Raw genomic sequence first — 22,149 nt, forward strand, 5'->3', positions numbered from 1 at the left:
CATTCTGAAACCTGTTAGTCTTCTTAGATGCAGGCATTATGAAAAAAACCAGCTGAAGTGGAGACTAGACTCAGATTTTTTATAGTATATTATTTTGGGTTTATTTAGAAAGTTCAGTGAATACTTTCTTTTTTAAGAGGATTCCAAAGGGGAATTGTGCATGTAAACCTATTTATTTATACATACATGCTAAATATTGACACCATCGTTGTAAGAGTAATGCTATTTTGGGGGTTAAAGTTTGTAAAAACATTTCCAGATTTTAATTCCTAAAATTATGGTTTTGCCTTTAGGCAGACACTGATTGCCTGTTGCATTTTAGGTCATATGGACCAGATTCATTCTTGACGCTCTGTACACAAATTTTGTGTAAGATCTTAACCACATGCAACTAGAATACAAAATAAAAGAGAGATTTCCATGATAGAGGTAACGTCTGGTCTATAAATTTCTTCCTTCTATCACTTTGGAATTCATAACTAAGAGCTGATCCTAGATAAATGTGATTTTACAGTTTCACTAGATTTTCATCCCTATGTTTATTCTCAAAATCATTTTTACTGTTGAAACAAAGCTAGCTCAGCATTTAAGTTTTTACTAATTGCTCTAGACTCACTGGATATTGAACAAAGTTGGCTGAATTTTTAAAAATATTAGTGGGCCGGGACCGGGCACGATGGCTCACACCTGTAATCCCAGCACTTTGGGAGGCCGAGGTGGGCGGATCACAAAGTCAGGAGATCGAGACCATCTTGGCTAATACGGTGAAACCCCGTCTCTACTAAAAATACAAAAATTTAGCCAGGCGTGGTGGCGGGTGCCTGCAGTCCCAGTTACTCCGGAGGCTGAGGCAGGAGAATGGCTTGAACCTGGGGGTTGGAGCTTGCAGTGAGCCGAGATAGCGCCACTGCAGTCTGGCCTGGGCGAAAGAGCGAGACTTTGTCTCAAAAACAAAACAAAACAAAACAAAGCACAAAACAAAACAAAAAATTGTTGGTCTGGGAGTGGTGGCTCACGCCTGTAATCCCAGCACTTTGGGAGGCCGAGGCAGGCAGATCACGAGGTCAGGAGATCGAGACCATCCTGGCTAACACGGTGAAACCCCGTCTCTACTAAAAATGCAAAAAAATTAGCCGGGCGTGGTGGCGGGCGCCTGTAGTCCCAGCTACTCGGGAGGCTGAGGCAGGAGAATGGCGAGAACCCTGGGGGGCGGAGCTTGCAGTGAGCCGAGATCGCGCCACTGCACTCCAGCCTGCGTGACAGAGCAAGACTCCGTCTCCAAAAAAAAAAAAAAAAAAAAAAAAAAATTACTGGGCCGAGCTTGGTGGCCCACACCTGTTATCCCAGCACTTTGGGAGGCTGAGGCGGGTAGATCACCTGAGGTCAGGAGTTCGAGACCAGCCTGACCAACATAGTGAAACCCCGTCTCTACTAAAAACACAAAAAATAGCTGGGTGTGGTGGCGGGCGCCTCTAGTCCCAGCTACTCGGGAGGCTGAGGCAGGAGAATGGCGTGAACCCAGGAGGTGGAAGGTTGCAGTGAGCTGAGATCATGCCATTGCACTACAGCCTGGGCAATAAGAGCAAAACTGTCTCAAAAAAAAAAAAAAATCACAGTTGATTATTGTTATATCACTCTCTAATCTATAAACTGTTAAAATACTTTTGTAAGTATTTTGCAAAACTCTATTCAATATCATTACATCTCATAGTGATAGACTGGATTGCTGAGTTTGTCATGCTAATTGGAGAGGGGGACAAAAGCACAGAAAATGAAGTTTCTTAAGGTTACACAACACAATTGACAGGTTGTGGTCAATTGTTTCCTTGCTATAATAAGCATAGGAAGCTTGAAAGGAAAAAATCTTTTGTGTAGATTAATTTGGAAAGATATAATCGAGAAGTCTATATTCTGCAGTAAATGGAGTTGAAAAGCACTTTTTTTTTTTTTTTCCTGAGATGAAGTCTCGCTCTGTCGCCCGGGCTGGAGTGCAGTGGCGCGATCTCGGCTCACTGGAAGCCCTGCCTCACGGGTTCATGCTATTCTCCTGCCTCAGCCTCCCGAGTAGCTGTGACTACAGGCGCCAGCCACCATGCCCAGCTAATTTTTTTTGTATTTTTGTTAGAGACGGGGTTTCACTGTGTTAGCCAGGATGGTCTCCATCTCCTGACCCTGTGATCCGCCTGCCTTGGTCTCCCAAAGTGCTAGGATTACAGGCGTGAGCCACCGCGCCCGGCCTGAAAAGCACTTCTACAGTTCATCTGATTCAGAATTTAAGTGCATACACTCATTGCGCTTTAAGTCTTCATTTAACCTCATTAGAAAAAACCCCAAAAAGGCCGGGCGTGGGCGGATCACCTGAGGTCAGGAGTTCGAGACCAGCCTGGCCAACATGGTGAAACACGGTCTCTACTAAAAATACACACAAACACATACACACACACACACAAAATTAGCTGGGTGTGGTTGTGCATGCCTGTGATTCCAGCCACTCTGGAGGCTGAAGCAGGAGAATCGCTTGAACCTGGGTGGCGGAGGTTGCAGTGAGCCGAGATCACACCACTGCACTCCAGCCTGGGTAAGAGAGCAAGACTCTGTCTAAAAAAAAAAAGAAAGAAAGAAAGAAAAAAACCCCAAAACATTATTAGTTCAGGACCTTTTCTGACTGAAGAAATGATAACGGGAACTGAGTATGAAAAGAGGAATTTGCAGCTGGATAGGTCCAAACCAAACCAGATGTGAGCAATACCATGCCTAATTAAGGAAGGATTTTCCCAAATGAATTTTGGAATGACCATATGCCCAGGGAACTGGTAGATGGCTTGAGATTGGGCAACAGGACACACTATTTGGGAGAACTAAGTGTTACTCTATTATACTAATAGATGATTAATGTACTCATGTGCTGTAATTAAAACAAGTAAAGAGATTATATGTCCTACTTGTTGTTGATGGGTGCTTTTTCTTGAATTATGTATTGGGATTAAGTTGGCTATCAATATACACTTAAAAAAATGTGGAACTCAGCTAGAGGGCTGCTGTTGGCCTTTTGTCCACAAAACCTTGTAGTTTAGTGAAGTAGTGAGTGAGTGCTATCTTATTGGCCACCTTAGTGAACAATAATCTTCATTCTAGTGATCTTTCTTAGCTTTTGTCAAAAGACAGAAATCTGAATTGCCATATTGGTATGTGCTGTTTGTTATGTGGCCTTGCTGTGACCTTTCTAAAGTAATCTAGAAGCTCTTATTTATTTTTTTGATGTCTCAGGAGGAAAAACATAATATCACCTTAAGCCTGGTTCTTATTCTTACTTGAGGTTAATGGGAATACCACCCTTTGGATGAAAATAATGAACTTACTACAAATTGTTCATTTATAACAAGCAGGCTTCACATAGATGACCTGTCTACTTTGCCCTACTGAAAACATAATATTTTTTCAGCTGTAACGTTGCCTTGAGTTCATATAGCACCTTTCTTCTCCTTCTCCATATGCTGAATGACATGTGAGTTTTTTTTTCTTTCTGAATTTGAGAAAGTAACATGTTTGGCAGCATTAGGATAAAGAATGATCTCTTATTAGTTTATATAAACACATTGAAAAGCTTACTCATGCAATTTATCCTCTCATCTTACTATATATGTAAACAAGTGAGGTTTTAGTTTTTGTTCGTAGTCTTTAGATTATTTATTTTGGAAATTTAAAAATTATGCTTCTTACATTGCTGTTCTTCACTAGAATAAATAAGGATTATGGAATTTTCCTGTCACCTTTTCTTAAATCTCATTCATTATATAGATAACGAGCTTCTTAACACAGATTATATTTTAACTTACTGTTTCATCTGCTATACATGAAAATAGTAGATGTTTCATAATTAAATTGAATGAAATTTGTAAATGCTGTAAATCTTTAATGGGATTTTTAAAAGTACTTGAGAGAAATCCATGACGGCTCATGGGCTTTGGAATCTTTCCTGGTTTCAAAACCTGGCTCAATTGCCTAACTATCTATGTCTCTCTAAATCTCATCTCTGAAGTAGGGGTAATGATCCCTACATCGCAGGGGTGTTTTGAGCATTACATAAAACAGTGTATGTTAAGGACTTCATATAACATGTAACATATGGTGACCATTCAATAACATCTGCAATTTATGATGTTGTTACTCTATAATAATAATAATTATTATTATTATACTGAACTCTGAGATTCTCCTCATTCCCTTTTTTAAAAGGACAGGCACATCTTGTAAAAAAAAAAAAGTCATCATTAAAAATGCAATTCAAAATAAACAAGAGAAGGATTAATGTGGACAGGAAGAGTGAGGAACTAAAAGGAGCCATGGGAGAGTTTAAAGATGGATAGTTAGTGAAGGCAAATTCATTAGGGGGATTACTCCTACCTTGGAAGCATCAGTTTGAAGTCAGACAGTCCTGGCTTTGAGTCTTGGTTTCAGCTACTTAAATATTCTGTGATTTTAGGTGAGTACCCTAACTTTTGAGTCCAATTGCCTCATCTTTAAAGTAGGAATGGTAAAAACTTGTCTAGTGCCTGGCACCATTAATAGTTTATTATTATGAATATTGTTTTATTCCTCCTCTTTTCTTTTTCTACATGTTCATTGGTTACTTTAAAAAGAAATTTACCTTCACTTTAAACTCTCCCATGGCTCCTTTTTAGTTCCTCACTCTTCCTGTCCACAGTAATTCTTTTCTTGTTTATTTTGAATTGCATTTTTAATTATAATGACTTATAATGACCAATTAATTGACCATAAAATAGAGGAACCGTTTGGGAAAGAAAAGATGCAGCTGAATGTCTTGGTAAATTTTAAACCTAAGTCATTAGCTAACCTTTACTTCCAATAAACTGCATTTCCTTTACATGGTAAATAGAGACGTGAATAAAATGTTTTGGGTGTTCGATGATGATGTCTAATTGGCTTTTATAGTCCCAGCTCTGAGGGTATGCTTCAATTAGTATTCTGTTTCATGAATGATTTCTTGTCTTGATTGTCATTTGACCATTGAATTTTCTTTTCTATTTTAAATAAAGGCTGGATTTTTCCATATGTAAATCTGTATCTGTAATCTTTCAAGTAGCAAGTTGTTTTAAACTGTTTATTTTTAAAATCTGTCAGCAGAATTAGAATTTTGTTGTAATAAGGACTCTAACTTCCAGGATATAGTTAATATTACTTACTGAGTATTGAAAACTTTACTTTAAATTGTCCCGTTTTTACAGAAGACAAGATGCAACTACAACTAATCTACTTACTATAAAAGGACAGGATAGCATATAGGCTGTGCTTCACCCAGCCACTCTAACATATCTGCTTCTACAAATGGAATATTTAAAGGTTAATGTGTTGCCAGACTCTGTTTAGTGGCCTTGAAGGTATAAATCAAGAATGGTTGCCTGGGTGTGGTAGTTCATGCCTGTAATCCCAGCACGTTTAGAGTCCGAGGCAGGTGGATCACCTGAGATCAGGGGTTTGAGACCAGCCTGCCTGGCCAACATGGTGAAACCCCGTCTCTACTAAAAATACAAAAATTAGCTGGGTGTGGTAGCGCATGCGTATAATCCCAGCTACTAGAGAGGCTGAGGCATGAGAATCACTTGAACCTGGGAGGTGGAGTTTGCAGTGAGCTGAGATTGCCCCAGTGTACTCCAGCCTGGGCAATAGAGTGAGACTCCATTTCAAAAAAACAAAAACAAAAACAAAAAAAACACAATGGCGAACAGTGCAAGTAAGAGTCTAGGCCTAAGTTTCTGGCATATTTACTGTGAGTTCCCACACACAATTCAGTGAAAGTAATTTTATTTTCTTGGTGTATACATAAATTCTGACACTTGGCTTATTCTGTGTTATTATAATATATATTAGTTACAATATGCATTGAAATGTTTGTTGTACACTGAAAAAAATTGACTTACGGAATGATAGAACTTTGAAGTTCTGAAATATCCTAGAGATTAATGTAACTTCTTTTTATGGATGAAAAATTAAGGTTTAAAGAATAACAGTGATTTCATCAAGTTTACAGTCTTAACCTGGAGACCCAAGAATTCTTTCTTACTTCTAGTCTGGCATTTTTGGCTCTAAATTCTCTTTAAGGTTATTATGGTTTCCCTGTATTTGTTTTATCAAGGAATAGAAACATAGAAAAATTAGGTAAAGCTGCTAATCCAAAACAAATGAAATAATTAAAAAAATGGACTGTATATTATGGGAGATTTTAATTAAACAATGATTTTAAAAATTTGTTATATAGCAATACATAGCTATTTAACTTTAGGATAGTGTTGTTTAAAATTACATATAAGACACATAAATATTATGATAATGACATGTTGCATATATTTTGACTTTGAACACACATTGTAAATTATAATAATACTTACTTGTTCGGTAAGAGCTGTATTCACAAAGAGACCATGCAATAGTCTGTTTTCAGAAAAGTTGAAGATGCTTAGCAGAGTCTAAAGTTTAGTCTTTTAAAAAAGTATATGAATGGGAGTACTGTTTAGTTTCCTGACAGATGGTTTCTTTAAATAGAAACTAATGTTATAAAAACTCTTATTATCAATAATGTATCTACATATGTGGTTATATAAAGACTCTGCCCTCTGGGACTTTGTGTTCTAAGTAAGTAAGAGATATAAAGAAAGTATACAAACAACACCAAAACCATTGCTTAAATATATTAAATAATTGAAATAACAATATAATCAGATGTTTTGGTGAGTGCCACCTATAGGATGAAGTAGAAATACTTCTATCCTATTGTATTCTATTGGAATGATCTGTTAATATGCCTGCATTTCTACCAAACTATGTTCTTCAGGGCAACAAGAATCAAGTATTAGGTAGTTACTTTCCCCTAGTGTGCTGGGACTATAGCAGATATTGAATAAATAAATGAAGGAGGATGAGAACTTGTGGTTCCTTGTCTTTTCTGTTTTATTCAAGATCATGAAGGCTCCTGAATCCGGAGCTTACCTTTCTACATCTGTCTCCTTTCAAGTTGCAGAGTTATAAAATATTAGAAACACGTGACACCAGATTAATTTTTGTTGAATGGATAGGTAGAAACATGGCTAAAATATGAATGAAGTACAGACGGCGCAAGAGGAAGTGTATTGCTCTTCTTGAGAAGAGCAATGAGTGTCAGTATTTATCTGAGTCATGGAAGGAAGAGGATCTTAATGAATGTGGCGGGAGATGAGCTTGGTGAATAGTGAAGGCTAGCTAGGTTCACTAGTCACTAAGCACCAGTGTCTTTGGAGATACTTAAGAAGGAATGGCCACAGGCACTGTGATCAGGTGCAAAAATCAAATAATGAAATACACTAATGAAAAGCAGAAGAGTTCTGTGGTAGGAAATAGTTAAATGTACCATGTGTTCAGTTTTCTAGTAGAATTTAAAATGGATATATGTTTTAACCACTTTCAGGCTTAAATAGTAAAAACAACTTTCTTTAACAGGCTGTGTTTACTTTCAGTCATGTTCACATTTTTGATATTTCTGATTATTTTAAGGACTTCCTATATTGTGATTTTGTTTCTTTGCTACTGCTTGTGAGGCATAGTTTTCATGTAATTCTACATGACATAGTGATGACAGAATAGTACAGTTTTTCTTGAAAGTTTTGTAAGACCTATAACAGGAAACAATATATTGTAAATCTGTCATTTCCTACAAAGTCTTTGCAGAGAGAAAACACTATTTTCCAGCTGAATGAACTTTATTTGCACATTATTTGTTATACTTTCTGTACCCTCATGTTATATTGGCTTAATACATTTTGACGTTTCTTTTATGTGATTGCTTTTATTTAACCACCCATATTTTTGTTGATAATAATAAAATTCCATGTTTTCATATAAATATATTCAGTTTCAAAAAACAAAATGGTTTCTAAAAGGCCATTAACCCAACCAAAAATAAAGCATATGAAAAAGTAGTTTAACCAGCCAACCAACCAACCAACCAAAAAAACAAACAAAAGGATTATAAACCTGGGAGGCTCAGCTTCACTAATAAGAGGGATGTAACTATAATATGAAATAATATTTCTTTCACCCATCAGATTGGCAAGGATAGAACAGTTTGATAAAACACAGTTTTTATGGGTATAGGAAAATAACTAATGTAAGGAAATAGCTACTTTCATATGCTGTTGTGGGGAGTATATATTGGTATAGTTTTCTTTGGAGGTCCATTTGGCAATATTTGTCGAAATTAAAAATGTACTTGTCCTTTGACAAGAATTCACTTCCAGAGATGTTTACAAAGTATACTTTGGTATTTAGAAATGTTTATTGCATCCACTCTAAGGATTCATAGGAGACTTTAAATAAACTTCAGCATATCCATATATGTGTATGCTTTGTGTATATAAAATTGAAAAGTATATGTCTTTAAGACAATGTCTTTATTCGATGTGTATCTATGTACAAAGGTACGTACATACTCGTACAAAATTCTATAAAAGTCCAAAAGTCTTAGAAGGGAACTTTCTTTTCGTTGTTATTTGTTATTCTGTTTGAATTTTTGTTTTTATCATGTACATGCATTACTTTTTTTGTATAAGTTTAACAGCTTTTTTGAGGTGTAGTTTATATGCTATAAGATTTACCAGTTTAATATATCAGTTTCATGGGTTTTTCAAATATTTACTGAGTTGTGTGGCATCCAACCCTGCAATCTAATTTTAAAACCTTTTCATTGCCCCCAAAGAATTCTTGTACCTATTAGCAGTCCTTCTTCATCATCCCTTAGTAGTTCCTCTCCATCACCCCTTACTCCTCCAACTCTAGGCCACCACTGTTCTACTTTCTGTAGGTGGACTTGCCTGTTCTGGAATTTTATATTAAGAATATCATACATAATTGGTCTTTGTGATTGGCCTCTTTCACTTAGCATAATGTATTTGAGGTTCATCCATGTTTTAGTATGACTGATATTATTTTTTGAATTTAAAACTATTAAAAAAAAAGTGAAAACAGCAATTTCAGAATTACTTATCCTGCTGAAGTATATTGCCCCATGGCTGTGAAGTGGTAATGAATTATAGAGAAATTTTTTCAAGTTAAAAGTTACCATGTATTGAGCATCACTGATGTGCTAGTCACACTATTAGGCTTTATGTATGTTACATCATATATAAATCCTTGTGGCATATGTAATAGGTAGTATTATATTGTTTCTACAAGTGAACAAATTAAATGATATGATCATTAATTTTTGTGTCAATTTACACAAGAAAGTGTAAAGTATATATATGTGCAGATGTATACTTTGCAGCTAAAGTTAAAATATGTAAAGTGCTAAAACATTGCTGTAATACACAGTGAAAATGTCATTCACTGTCTAGAGATGTCCAATAGAACTTTTTGCAGTGATGAGAATGACCTATACCTGTTCTGTCTGTTATGGTATCCACTAAAGCATATGGCTTTTGATTACTTGAGATATGGCTAGGGTGAATGAGGAAACAAATTTTAATATTATTTAATTTTAATTAATTTAAATTTAAATAACCACACTCTGATTCCGGTCATGATTTGATACCCGTGATGGATTTACTCTTCCAGTTGGAAAGTGGAAACAACTTGATCAAAAACATGAACAAAGTCTATGAAAAAATGGTATGCAAGATCCTGGATATTAAATATTGAAGGACAATGTTCCCTGAGATATAGGAAACAAATGTGCTCTACAGTTACCCAAGCTTACTGTCTAGAGAGAATTTCCAGGCATGGATCAAAGAAGGGTCACTCAGACAAAACCTAGAGGACTTTCTGAGTTGAGGAAATAAAGCTCAAAGTGTAGGTGGACCATGCTGGATAGAGTTCACAGAACAGGGGACTAGAGAGGAAAGTACTCAGCTGATTACTGAGTAGGGCTTACATGTGAGGAAACTGCTTCAGGCCAAAGAAGGAACAATCTGAAGAATTAGAGGTTTTTAATTGAGTAGTTAGCACTCAAACAGGAATAGGAATACTGTTTTATTAGCCAGACTGGAAAATCTCAAAGATTCACATGGCAGTGGGTAAAGTACACATAATGTTTTACCTTAGTAATGGGGAGTAATTATCCCTGGATTTCATTTCTTGTTAAAATATCTTAAAAGCAAGTCCTTAAAAGATCAAACCATTTCCAAGTAACTTAACTGTGTCTCACAACAAAGCTCAAGAAAACTTATGGGAATACAAACATAGACAACACCCATTAAGGTAAAATTTAGAATGGCTGACAGCCAGTGAAAAATTACCACCATGCAATAAGAAATAGGAAAATTTGAGCCATAATGAAGAGATAAATCAGCAAATTAATGCCAAATGAGAACTTATGAATATGTTAAATTAGCAGGTAAAGACATTAAAAAGAGTTATCATAACTGAATTTTATAGTTTCAAAAAGTTAGAGATATGGAAATAGGGGGAAAAAGGAAAAATGAAACTTCTGGAGGTGAAAATTAAAATTTGTGAGATGAAAAGCTTACTGGATGATATTAATGGCAGATTATACATTGCAGAATAAAATATTAGTGAACCTGAAGACATAAGAATAGAGACCATCTAAAATGGTCTTAGTAGTTCCTCTCCATCACCCCTTACTCCTCCAACTCTAGGCCACCACTGTTCTACTTTCTGTAGGTGGACTTGCCTGTTCTGGAATTTTATATTAAGAATATCATACAAAATTGGTCTTTGTGATTGGCCTCTTTCACTTAGCATAATGTATTGAGAGAAAAGAGACTTTTTTTTTTTTCTTTTTGAGGCAGATTCTCATTCCATCACCCAGGCTGCAGTGCAGTGGTGCCGTCTCACTCACTGCAACCTCTGTTTCCTGGGTTCAAGCAATTGTCATGTCTCAGTCTCCCAAGTAGCTGAAATTACAGATGTGCACCATGATGACTAATTTTTGTATTTTTAGTGGCGACAGGGTTTTGCCATGTTGGACAGGCTGGTCATGAACCCCTGACCTCAAGTGATCTGACAACCTCGGCCTCCCAAAGTCCTGGGATTACAGGGATGAGCCACTGCGCCTGGTCAAGCTTTTGTCTTTTCTTTTTTAATCACCAAATAAAGATAACATCTGTGAGTTGTGGGTAACCTATTCATGTAGTTGGAGTTCTTGAAGCAGAGGAGAAAGGAGAAGAAAAAATAATGATGAAATAATGACTGAAAATTACTCAAATTTAATAGAAACTGTAAACCCACAGATACAAGTAGCCTAATAATTCCTACTACAGGAAATATTTTGAAGACTACCCCAGGCACATCATAATCAAATTGTGAAAAGACAATGGAGTGACATTTGTAAACCACTGAAACAGAAGGATCCATCAACCTAGAATTCTATACCCAGCAAAAGTATCTTTCAAAACAAAATGAAAAAACTTTTTGCAGACCTACATTTTTAAGTCAAAGTGATTAAAATATGATGAATTTAGATGTATCTGTACATACATGCACTATGGATGACAATAATAGCACAAAGGTCGAGGGGAGAAATGGAAATACATTATTGGAAGATTTGTATTCTGTATGTTAAGTAGTATAATGTCATTTGAATATAGACAATTTAAAGATGTGTACTATAAACCATAAAACCAACACTAAAATAAGCCAACAAAGGGAATAAAATGGAATTATTGAAAAATACTCAGTTACTGGGGGCAGTAGCTTATACCTGTAATCCCAGCACTTTCAGAGGCCAAGGCGGGCAGATCACCTGAGGTCAGGAGTTTGAGACCAGCCTGGCCGACATGGTGAAACCCCATCTCTACTAAAAATACAAAAATTAGCTGGGTGTGGTGGCACATGCCTGTAATCCCAGCTACTGGGGAGGCTGAAGCAGGATAATTGCTTGAACCTGGGAGGCGGAGGTTGCAGTGAGCCGAGATCACACCACTGCACTTCAGCCTGGTGACAGTGCGAGACTCCGTCTCAAAAAACAAAACAAAACAAAACAAAAACTCAGTTAATCTAAAAGGGGCAGAAAGGAGGGGAAAAAACAGTAAGAGACAAGTAGACAAATAAATAGCAAGATGATAGATTAAAATGTAAGCATACCAATAATCACATTAAATGTAAATAGTCTAAATATCTCAATTAAGACACAAAGATTTTCTGATAGGATAAAAAAGCAGGAAACTATTATATGCTGCCTACAAGCAATGCACTTCAAATATAAAGACCCCAATCAGTTAAAACTACAAGAGAGCTAACATCAAGCCAAAGAAAGGTAGATTTACCGTCCAACAAATAATGGGAGAATACTATAAGCAGCTTTTTGGGTGAATATGTTTATTATTTTGCTTATGATGATTATTTTACAGGTATATAGCTATGTTGAAACTTATGAAATTGTACACTTTAAATATGTACAATTTATATTAATTATACCTCAATAAAGCTATTAAATCGTTTAGATAGCCACACGTGTCCAGTAACTACAGTATTGGACTACAGTATCCTGTAATGTCCTTGAGGGTCAGAATTATATTTAAATATCCTCTCTATCTAGCAGATACAGAGTAACCACTTGGCCAATATTTTTTTAATGAAGGAATGTAAGATACAGCTAGCTCAGTGAGTATGGGCATATCACTTACCTTTTCAGGATCTGAGTTTCCTGATGAAAAATATGATGGTTTGTTTCAAAATTTCTCTTAGCTCTAAAATTCTGTAATCTCAAACACAGAGAAAATATTCTTCATTATTTAACTGTGGATTTAGATTTATTTGGAAAAATACTTTGTGAAAGTCACAATGATAAACTAGCACAGTTTTAAAAACTTTTTAAAAACTTAGCTAAAAATGAAATGCTGTTTTTAGCATCTTTAACTAAAATAATAACAAACGTATTTTGCATTAAGTTCCCATCTTTCTTGATAAAATCCAAAATCCTTCCAGTGGCTGTATGCATATGGTCCTCTGGCTTTTCTCTTATAGTGTCTCTGCTAACAAGTCTCTTCTTCTTTGACCACTTTGTATAAAATAACAATCCCTAGTCTTTTGTATTTCTTTTTCCTTATTCTACTTTATTTATCTCCAAAACTCCTAATACTGTCTAACATACATCTTTTTAAAAATATATTCTCTCACCTGGCTAGAAGATAAGTTCCATGAGGGCAAAGACTTTTGTCCATTTTGTGCCTTGTTCTAAGTTTTAGGACAGTGCCTGACACGTAGTAGGAATTCAATAAATATTTGTTTAATGAATCAGTCAATTGCACTGTAATATCCTTTTGATTTATTCTCCTAATTATTGGTGATATTAGAGATTTCAAAAGGGCTACCTGATTAAAAATAATTTCTTTCCAGATTTATGTCTCTGGGTTAGGTTTTTCTATCTAGATCACTTATGTCAGTAACAAAACAAGATAAAAACAGTCTGCTGATGTCTCCACTTTTATATGCATCGTCTCACTAATTCTTCTAAATAATTCAAAGTATGATATTATTCTCAGTTTGTAGATAAGGGATCTAAGGTTTAGGGGTAACAAAACAAGATAAAAACAGTCTGCTGATGTCTCCACTTTTATATGCATCATCTCACTAATTCTTCTAAATAATTCAAAGTATGATATTATTCTCAGTTTATAGATAAGGGATCTAAGGTTTAGGGAAATTATATAAAGTATCTAGAGTTACACAGAACTAGGATTCAAACCAAGATCTATCTTACTCTAAAGCTTGAGTTCTTAAACGTTGTACTTTTTCTCAGTTTCAAGTGTGTTATTTGTAAAGATAATTATCAGTTTAGTATGAACACAGATAGGTTAGCATATTAGGATAGAACCTGGCAACATTTTGAGGGAAGGCAGACTTTGGATATTTAGAGAAGATGAAGAGTGTGTGAAAGATTTGTGGGATACTTCTAGAGAGGTTTTTAGTGTGATCTGCAAGGGGGACACTTATTAGTGCAGGAAAAGTCTGAAGCATTGAACATCTGGGAAGGATGACATTGTCCAACGGGGATTGAATGATAGAGAAATTAAAAAAAATTGAGTATCATGACTGGGTTTTGTTAGGCAAATTATAACCAGTAAATAAACCCGCTTATACTTTAATTTATAATCAATTAGAAATAACTGAAAATTATTTTACATGCTTTAAGTTATGTTTCTAAAAACAGTGAAATGGTAAAATGAACCTTATGCATCACGGATAGGGTGTTTTAAGTCAGTGGAGAAGAGAGATGGAGAGAGGAAGGAAGGAGGGAAAGAGGGAGGGGAGAAGAGTATGTGTGTTTGGCACAGAAAGAGATTTTATAGATATAAAATGTTACATAAATATATATAATATTTACTTCATATTAATTGATAACAATCCTGTTTTTCATTGGTATATTTATATATTTCTAAGTCATTCAGGCTGTATGTATAATGCTTATCTTAGGCTAAGACAGCAAACTTGTCAAGCTTGATTTGTAATGGCAAAACTACCATGCTTTCATCAGGTTGACTAGAAATTATTTGTGTTAGAAATAGCAAAACATTTTTTGCAGTGTTTTCATTTCTGTTCTTGTGGTCACCCTTTCACAATTGAAAGAAAGTTCATATCTTATTTGTCTGTGATGTGAGGCCATTGACGATTCTTAGGCTTAATTTGTACTGTTGTTTTTTATCATAAGAATGCATTCTACAATTTTAATTTTTATGATTTAAAACAACTTTTCTAATCTGTTTTTTTTTGGTATAACTAAGACATTAGTCAGGACTGGAGTTCTGGGTTCCTTCAACATACCATCTTAATATGTTGTGTTTACTATGATGTTTTTGAGACCATCATTTCGGATGTTCTTATGCCTGCTTCTAGAGGAATTACTTTTATAGCTAGTCTGTATTCCACAAAGGAATATTGTATTTTTATGAGCGTTTCTTATTGATTAGAATTGGTTGACAACTGGACTGTATTTTACATTAGAAGATCTGGTCATCTTCATATCATAGTTAATAACCTTTCTGATTTATTCACTGAACTGATTATACAAAAGCTGTTGTCCTTGTTTTTAAGTTAAGCTTGCATGTTTAGGCATTCTAACAGACAGTTAAAAATTAGCTGTTCCCTTTTTTGTGAACCCTGTTACCCTTCTATCCGGTCTATATATGTATGTATTATATATAATTATATACATGATGATAGTTACATATAAGTATTGCAATTTATTCTCCTGATATAGGCTATATTAGGGATGTCCAATCTTTTAGCTTTTCTGGGCCACACTGGAAGAATAAAAATTGTCTTGGGCAATACTTGAAATACACTAACACTAATGATAGTTGATGAACTAAAAAAAAAAATTGCAAAAAAATCACAATGTTTAAAGAAAGTTTACAAATTGTGTTGGACCACATTCAAAGCTGTCTTGGGGCTCATGCAGCCTGCAGGCTGCAGGTTGAACAAGCTTGGTTTATATGAAAGGTTGAGGAATATGAAATGCGTGTGACTGGTTCGTATATCCTTTTATTGTTTCAGGCACAAGATTTAATAGTATTTTGCTTTTATGAGTCACTCAAATGGTGATGTCAGTGTTCTTTTGCAAGTAATGTATTTTCTCTTCGTTACAGGTCCTTTTGTTTTGCATCACAGCTGCCATGTACATGTTCTTTTTCAGGTATGTTCTGTTATACTTATTTACTTTAATACCCCAAACAGTATCTCTTTGTAATTTCATCAACCGTGAAACTAAAGTATTCTCCAAATAATTATCCCTTACAAGCAGTGTACTACCTGCCCCCCCGCACCCCCGCCCAGAGTGGACAGAGATAAATCATTGCTCCTTCCTGAGTTAAGAAAAGAGAAAGAGAGGGAAGGAAGACTTATTCCCCCCACCCCCCATTCTATTTGTAAGTTCATCCTAGAAAGTTGAATATGTCAATTAATAGGACTCAAATCCCGATAAGTGAATTTTTATCTTTTATGGACCTGATTGTATGTAAATACCTAGGTATTTTTCACTCTGCTTATAAAACAATCAACATTTTACATTTAGATAAGAAAAAATGACAGTAGAGCTCTATCTAAGCCTTCTGCAAAGATAACCTAGCACATTAATGATAGTCTGTAAAATATTGTTTGTTATAATGTCAAAGTTGTACTTTTCATTGACACTGTTCTCAGGTTTGTTGGGGGCTAAGGGGAAAGAGTGTTAAAATGGAGGGCCAAGATTTAAATGCCAGTAAGAAGGATTTCTGTCATCTTCGTATAATCCCAGCAGTGTGCGAATGATTTTTGATTAGGGAGAGTCCCCTCTTTTATAATCTTTATTTCTTTATTTTTAGTGATACCAATTAATTTCCATTTATTTTACTCTTATTGCCCTCATTTGAATTGATCTTTTTTTTATATTTATGGATCTAGCAAAATTCAATCTTAGCAGACGGGACCAGGCTTTTCAAATTAAAATCTGTGCTTAATTAACAAAGACAGTTGCGGATTTTTAGTAGGATATATTTAGTAGATATATTTCTTTAAAGAATAAAACAATCCAGCCATACCAGAATTTTTTAAAACATTTTTATTTTCAATTTTTGTGGGTACATATTAGTTGTACATGAGATGTTTTGGTACAGGGATATGATGAATAATAATCAAATGCTATTATCCTTTGTGTTACAAACAGTCCAATTTACACTCTTAGTTATTTAAAAATGTACAATTTATTATTGACTATAGTCACCCTGTTGTGCTATCAAATAGTAGGTCTCATTCTTTCTTTTTCTATACCCATTAATCACCCCCACCTCTCCCTACTCCCCACTACTCTTACCACCCTCTGGTAACCATCATTCTACTCTCTATGTCCACGAGTTCAATTGTTTTGATTTTTAGATCCCACAAATAAGTGAGAACATGTGACATTTTCCTTTCTGTGCCTGGCTTAATTCACGTAACATAATGATCTCCAGTTCCATCTATGTTGCAGATGACAGGATCTCATTCTTTTTTATGGCTGAATAATACTCCATTGTATATTATGTACCATATTTTATTTATTTATTCATCTGTCAGTGGACACTTAGCCTGCTTCCAAATTTTGCTATTGTGACCAGTGCTGCAACAAACATGGGAGTACAGATATCTCTTCGATATATTGATTTGCTTTATTTTGAGTAAATACCCAGCAGTGGGATTGCTGGATCACATAATAGAGATCACAAATCTCTATTATGTGATTTTTAAACCACTAATTTCCTGCTAGTATGTCCTAATAAACATTTTATAAAGCACAATTATATAATTTTAAATTGTTTTGAGTTTAAAAAATGTCATATGCAAATAAAAAATGGTGATGTTACTGTAATTATTCTCGTAAAGAGACAGCCAGGCTTTTAGAAGGGAAAACATAGATGGAGTCAAGGTAGGGAGGACTTGAACTGCAAAGGATTTTGTATCAGTCATTAGGATGCATAGGATTTTATATCAGTCATTAATGACTGAAGAATTATTGGAGCTATCTGGTTGTCTTTGTGAAATTGTTTGATCTATTTTTTACTTTCGCAGTGTCTTCATATGCAATACACTTTTCCTATGGCCTCTTTCCTATATTTTAATAATTTAAAGGTGGGTTGTGGGAGTTATGAACAATGACTCATTGATTTCTAAAAACTTCTTAATTGTATTCAGACACATTATTAGGACAATATTTCAAAAAGTTCACATAGTTTGTCTTTATATTTTTATGTTCTATCTAGCCTGAAGATATAGCATACCCAATAGGAAAAATGCAATCATAAAAAGCTTAAAAACTAGAAACATAACTTGTTGACATACACAAGAAGAAAGTCCAATCTCAAGTAAATTTTCTTTTTCGTGAAAATTCCTAACAGAACAGGTATTTAAAATCTTTCCCATTGTGGCACTTAAAGACTTATGTGATTAATGTGTAGCATTTCTTAGTCGTCAGAAGTTTTTGAGGTTTAAAAATAAATCATTTGTTAAGTACACCAATAAAGACCCAATCTATAGCATGGGTCTAGGAAATTATGTTTTGAAAACTGCTGCCATCAACCCAGTATTTTTGGTGTAGAAAGAAAATCAACCCTATAAATATGTGTTTTGGTGCAGAGCTACGGAACCTTTTCCTGTTTCAGTCACAAGTCTAGGTTAAAAACAACAGTTTAAAATACTTTCCAGAAGGCTCAATACAGGGTTTAAGTGCCAAAATAAACACTTTTAATTTTCTGAGGAAAAGAGTTGTTTTTCTCCTAAAAGAAGTACTATCACCAAATTCGGTGTTCTTGGCAGAAGTTAGTTTGAATAGCTCAACAACAGAGATTTGGTAAATGGTAAAATCAAACAATTTATAATGTATTACAACCAAACAAAACAATATTAGATTTGTCTGCATGCTAGCTTGTGTTGGGAATGAACAAACACTATTGTACATAACACTTGGCAGGTCCAATTGCATTTGAATATTTTATTTTAAAATTAAATTTTATTATAAATACATACATTTGAGGACACATTTGTTTCATTTATTAACAATTATGTTAAATCTAATTTCATGAAGTTGGATAGTCAAATGATATTGTCCCCAGGACTCCATTTATGGTAACCTCCTTTGAGAAGAGGATAGGGAAGAATTTTATATTTGAAATAAGTCAACTTGTGTTTTTATCCTAATCTGTAAATGGGCAAAGGGGAAATGGGGAAATGAGGCCTGCTTTCAATAAAAAGAAAATATGCCAGTTTTTTTTTTTCAAAGAAAGAACTTGAGAAGTAGTTTCATAAATATTTTCCAAAGATGTCACAAGATGTGATGACTATACTATGAATTTACTTAAAAGCAACACATTTTTGATATTGAAAACTATGTGAAAACTATAATGTGTAATGAAATAACTTACTTTTACATAGCTCTTAATAGTATTTTAATAGTTATTTTACATATATTATCTCATATGTTATAATCAGATTTTCATATTATGCACCAGAAGTAAGGCTTATGTTCAAATGGAATCATCCACTTACTTCTGGTGTGTAATGTGAAATGATTCAAAGGCTTGGGCTGGGAAACGGTAATGTGTGAGGAGAGAGCTCTAGTTCTGTTCTGGTCAGCTGGCCTGCCAGCCATGTAGCTAGCCATCACAAGTGTCTCTTGATACCCATACATGCTATGGATTCTGTTAGGAAATGGATTACAAGGGAAGGTGGAACATATCCTGAGGATGTTTTGAAAGAGCTTTTTGTCTAATCTCAGTGGGCATTCTTCATAATAGTTTTACCTCCTTTGTTCAATCACATTATTATTATGTATGCTATTGTCATTGCTGTACCTTAGGGCATCGTTTGTTTCTATCGATTTGGGCCAAGCAGAAGTCATATCTAAAAACTTTTTAGAAAATTTGGTCTCATGCACCCCTTGAAATAATTTCTTTACTTCCAAATATGTATTTATGGGCAAAGCAGTTTGCATTCATCATAATTTTTCATTCAGATTGTTTGGGGTCTTCCCAACAGTCATGTGGAAAAAGAAATCAGTTTTTTTGATCACTAAATCTTTTAATTAAGAAGCAAAAGAAAGAATCAACAACAAACATCAAAACTATTGCACTTAACCCTACTCACACATAAAAAATAAAAATGCAACATTTTAAAATATTAATTCATTGATTTTATATTCTCCATTAGGTATCTGTCTATGAGGAATATTTGAGAGAAAGGAAGTAGTTCAGCATAATTTTTATAGATAAATTTAAAGTAGTACTGTAAAGTGTATTATAACTCCTTCAATCCCAACCTAGTAAGTACCAGCTAGAAATTCTTTCCACATGCCTTTGCAAAAGCAACAACAAATCCAAGTTTATTTTAACATATAGATTGAATGGTTCCAACTTGTCATAGCAGTTAATCTATAGACTATATGGGACTGATTCACAGTAGAAATATCTTAAATAATCTGATGTCAACATTGTGCAGGATGGCATTTTTAGTTAGAAGTCAGTGTAAGTTAGAGTTTATTGTTATACTTTAAACTTTTAGAAACATTATTTCTTTTTGCCATTTGAGAATTCTAATCAATTCTCTGTGAAGGCATAAATAAATGATTTTATTAGTCTCAAGGTGTAGATTTAGTTCATCTATTTAAGAAAACCAGACTATTTATTGGCTGGACAACCTGCAAATCTTGAGTAAAAGACTTGTGATTATTCTTGAACATCTTTATATAAGTGTACCTTAGTGTATTAGAGATAACTTTAGAAGCAAATAAAAAAAATGGTTTGGCCTTTAAACCATTTACTGATTTTTAAGTGAAAGGTCTTTAATGTTAATTCAGTTCTATGTTTATTTTTAATTTTTAAAATTTTTAATTTTTATAGGTAGGTAGTAGGTGTATATATATATGGGATCCATGAGATGTTTTGATACAGGCATACAGTGCATACCTAACTGTCACATCAGGATAAATGATTCATTGCCCCAAGCATTTATCATTTCTCTGTGTTACAAACATTCTAATTATATTTTTAGTTATTTTTAAATGTACAATAAATTATTGTTGACTGTAGTCACCCTGTTGTGCTATCAAATAGTAGGTCTTATTCTTTGTATCTAACTATATTTTTGTACTCATTAACCATCTCCACTACCTCCACCCTGCCCCACCACTACTTTTTTCAGCCTCTGGTAACCCTTATTCTACTCTCTATCTCCATGAGTTCAATTGTCTTAATTTTTAGCTTTCATAAATGAGGGAGAACATGTGATTTTTCTCTTTGTTTTCCTGGCTTATTTTACTTAAAGTCCTTGAGTCCCATCCATGTTGCTGCAAATGATAGCCTTTTTTAAAAAAAATAAAAATAGCTGAATAGCATTCCATCGTGTGTGTGTACTATATTTTCTTTATCCATTCGTGTGTTGATGGGAACTTATATTGCTTGCAAATCTTGGCTGTTGTGAATAATGCTGCAATAAATGTGAGAGTGCTTGATATCTCTTTGATATACTGATTTGCTTTCTTTTGGGAATATACCTAGCAGTGAGATTGCTGGTTCATATTGTAGTTCTATTTTTAGTTCTTTGAGAAACCTCCAAACTATTCTCCATAGTGGTTGTACTAATTTACATTGCCACCAACAGTGTACAAGGGTTCCCTTTTCTTCACATCTTCTCATAGCATTTGTTATTGCCTGTCTTTTGGATAAAAGCCATTTTAACTAGGGTGAGGTGATACCTCATTGTAGTTTTGATTTGCATTTCTCTGATGATCAGTGATGTTGAGCACCTTCTTATATACCTGCTTGCCATTTGTATGTCTTCTTTTGAAGAAGTAGTGTAATTGTAGTATAATTTGAAGTCAGGTAATGTGATTCTTCCAATTTTGTTCTTCTTGCTTAGGATAGCTTTGGCTATTTTGGGTCATTTGTGGTTCCATATAAATTATATGATTTGTTTTTCTATTTCTATGAAGACTGTCATTGGCATTTTGATAGGATTATACTGAATCTGTAGATTGCTTTGGGTAGTGTGGACATTTTGACAATACTGATTCTTATAATCCATGAACATGGAAATCTTTTTATTTTTTGGTGTCCTCTTTAATTTCTTGCATCAGTGTTTTATAGTTTTCATTGTAGAGATCTTCCATTTCTTTGGTTAATTCCTAGGTATTTAATTGTATTTGTAGCTATTGTAAATGGGATTACTTTCTTGATTTATTTTTCAGAATGTTCACTGTTGGGATATAGAAATGCTACTGATTTTAGTATGTTGATTTGGATCCTGCAACTTTACTGAATTTGTTTATTCTAATAGTTTTTGGTAGAGTCTTTAGGTTTTTCCATGTCTATCATCTGCAGAGAAGGATAAGTTAACTTCTTTGTTTCCAATTTGAATTTCATTTCTGTCTCTTGTCTGATTGCTCTAGCTAATACTTTCAGTACTATGTTGAATAACAGTCGTGAAAGTGGGCATCCCTATTGTGTTCCAGATCTTAGAAGAAAGCCTTTCAGTTTTTTCTCATTCAGTATGATACTATCTGTGGGTCTGTTGTATGTGACTGTTATTATGTGGAAGTATATTCCTTTGATACCCAGGTTTTTGAGGGTTTTTATCATGAAAAGATGTTGAATTTTGTTAAGTGCTTTTCCAGCATCAATTGAAATGAGCATATGTTTT

At 34.4% G+C, this 22,149-nt stretch overlaps 1 protein-coding gene across 7 annotated transcripts in view; it reads left to right on the forward strand.

The window, feature by feature from the left end:
- TMEM135 (transmembrane protein 135) overlaps nt 1–22,149 on the forward strand; it is a 354,542-nt gene that overhangs the window by 259,625 nt on the left and 72,768 nt on the right. For all 7 annotated transcript variants that reach the window (XM_054524881.2, XM_054524880.2, XM_024255711.3 and 4 more), the window contains one exon: nt 15,594–15,640. In XM_054524881.2, the coding sequence (XP_054380856.1) occupies nt 15,594–15,640 (47 nt within the window). The remainder of the gene's footprint in view (nt 1–15,593; nt 15,641–22,149) is intronic.

The sequence above is a fragment of the Pongo abelii genome, chromosome 9, assembly GCF_028885655.2.
Source record: "Pongo abelii isolate AG06213 chromosome 9, NHGRI_mPonAbe1-v2.0_pri, whole genome shotgun sequence".
Lineage (NCBI taxonomy): Eukaryota > Metazoa > Chordata > Mammalia > Primates > Hominidae > Pongo > Pongo abelii.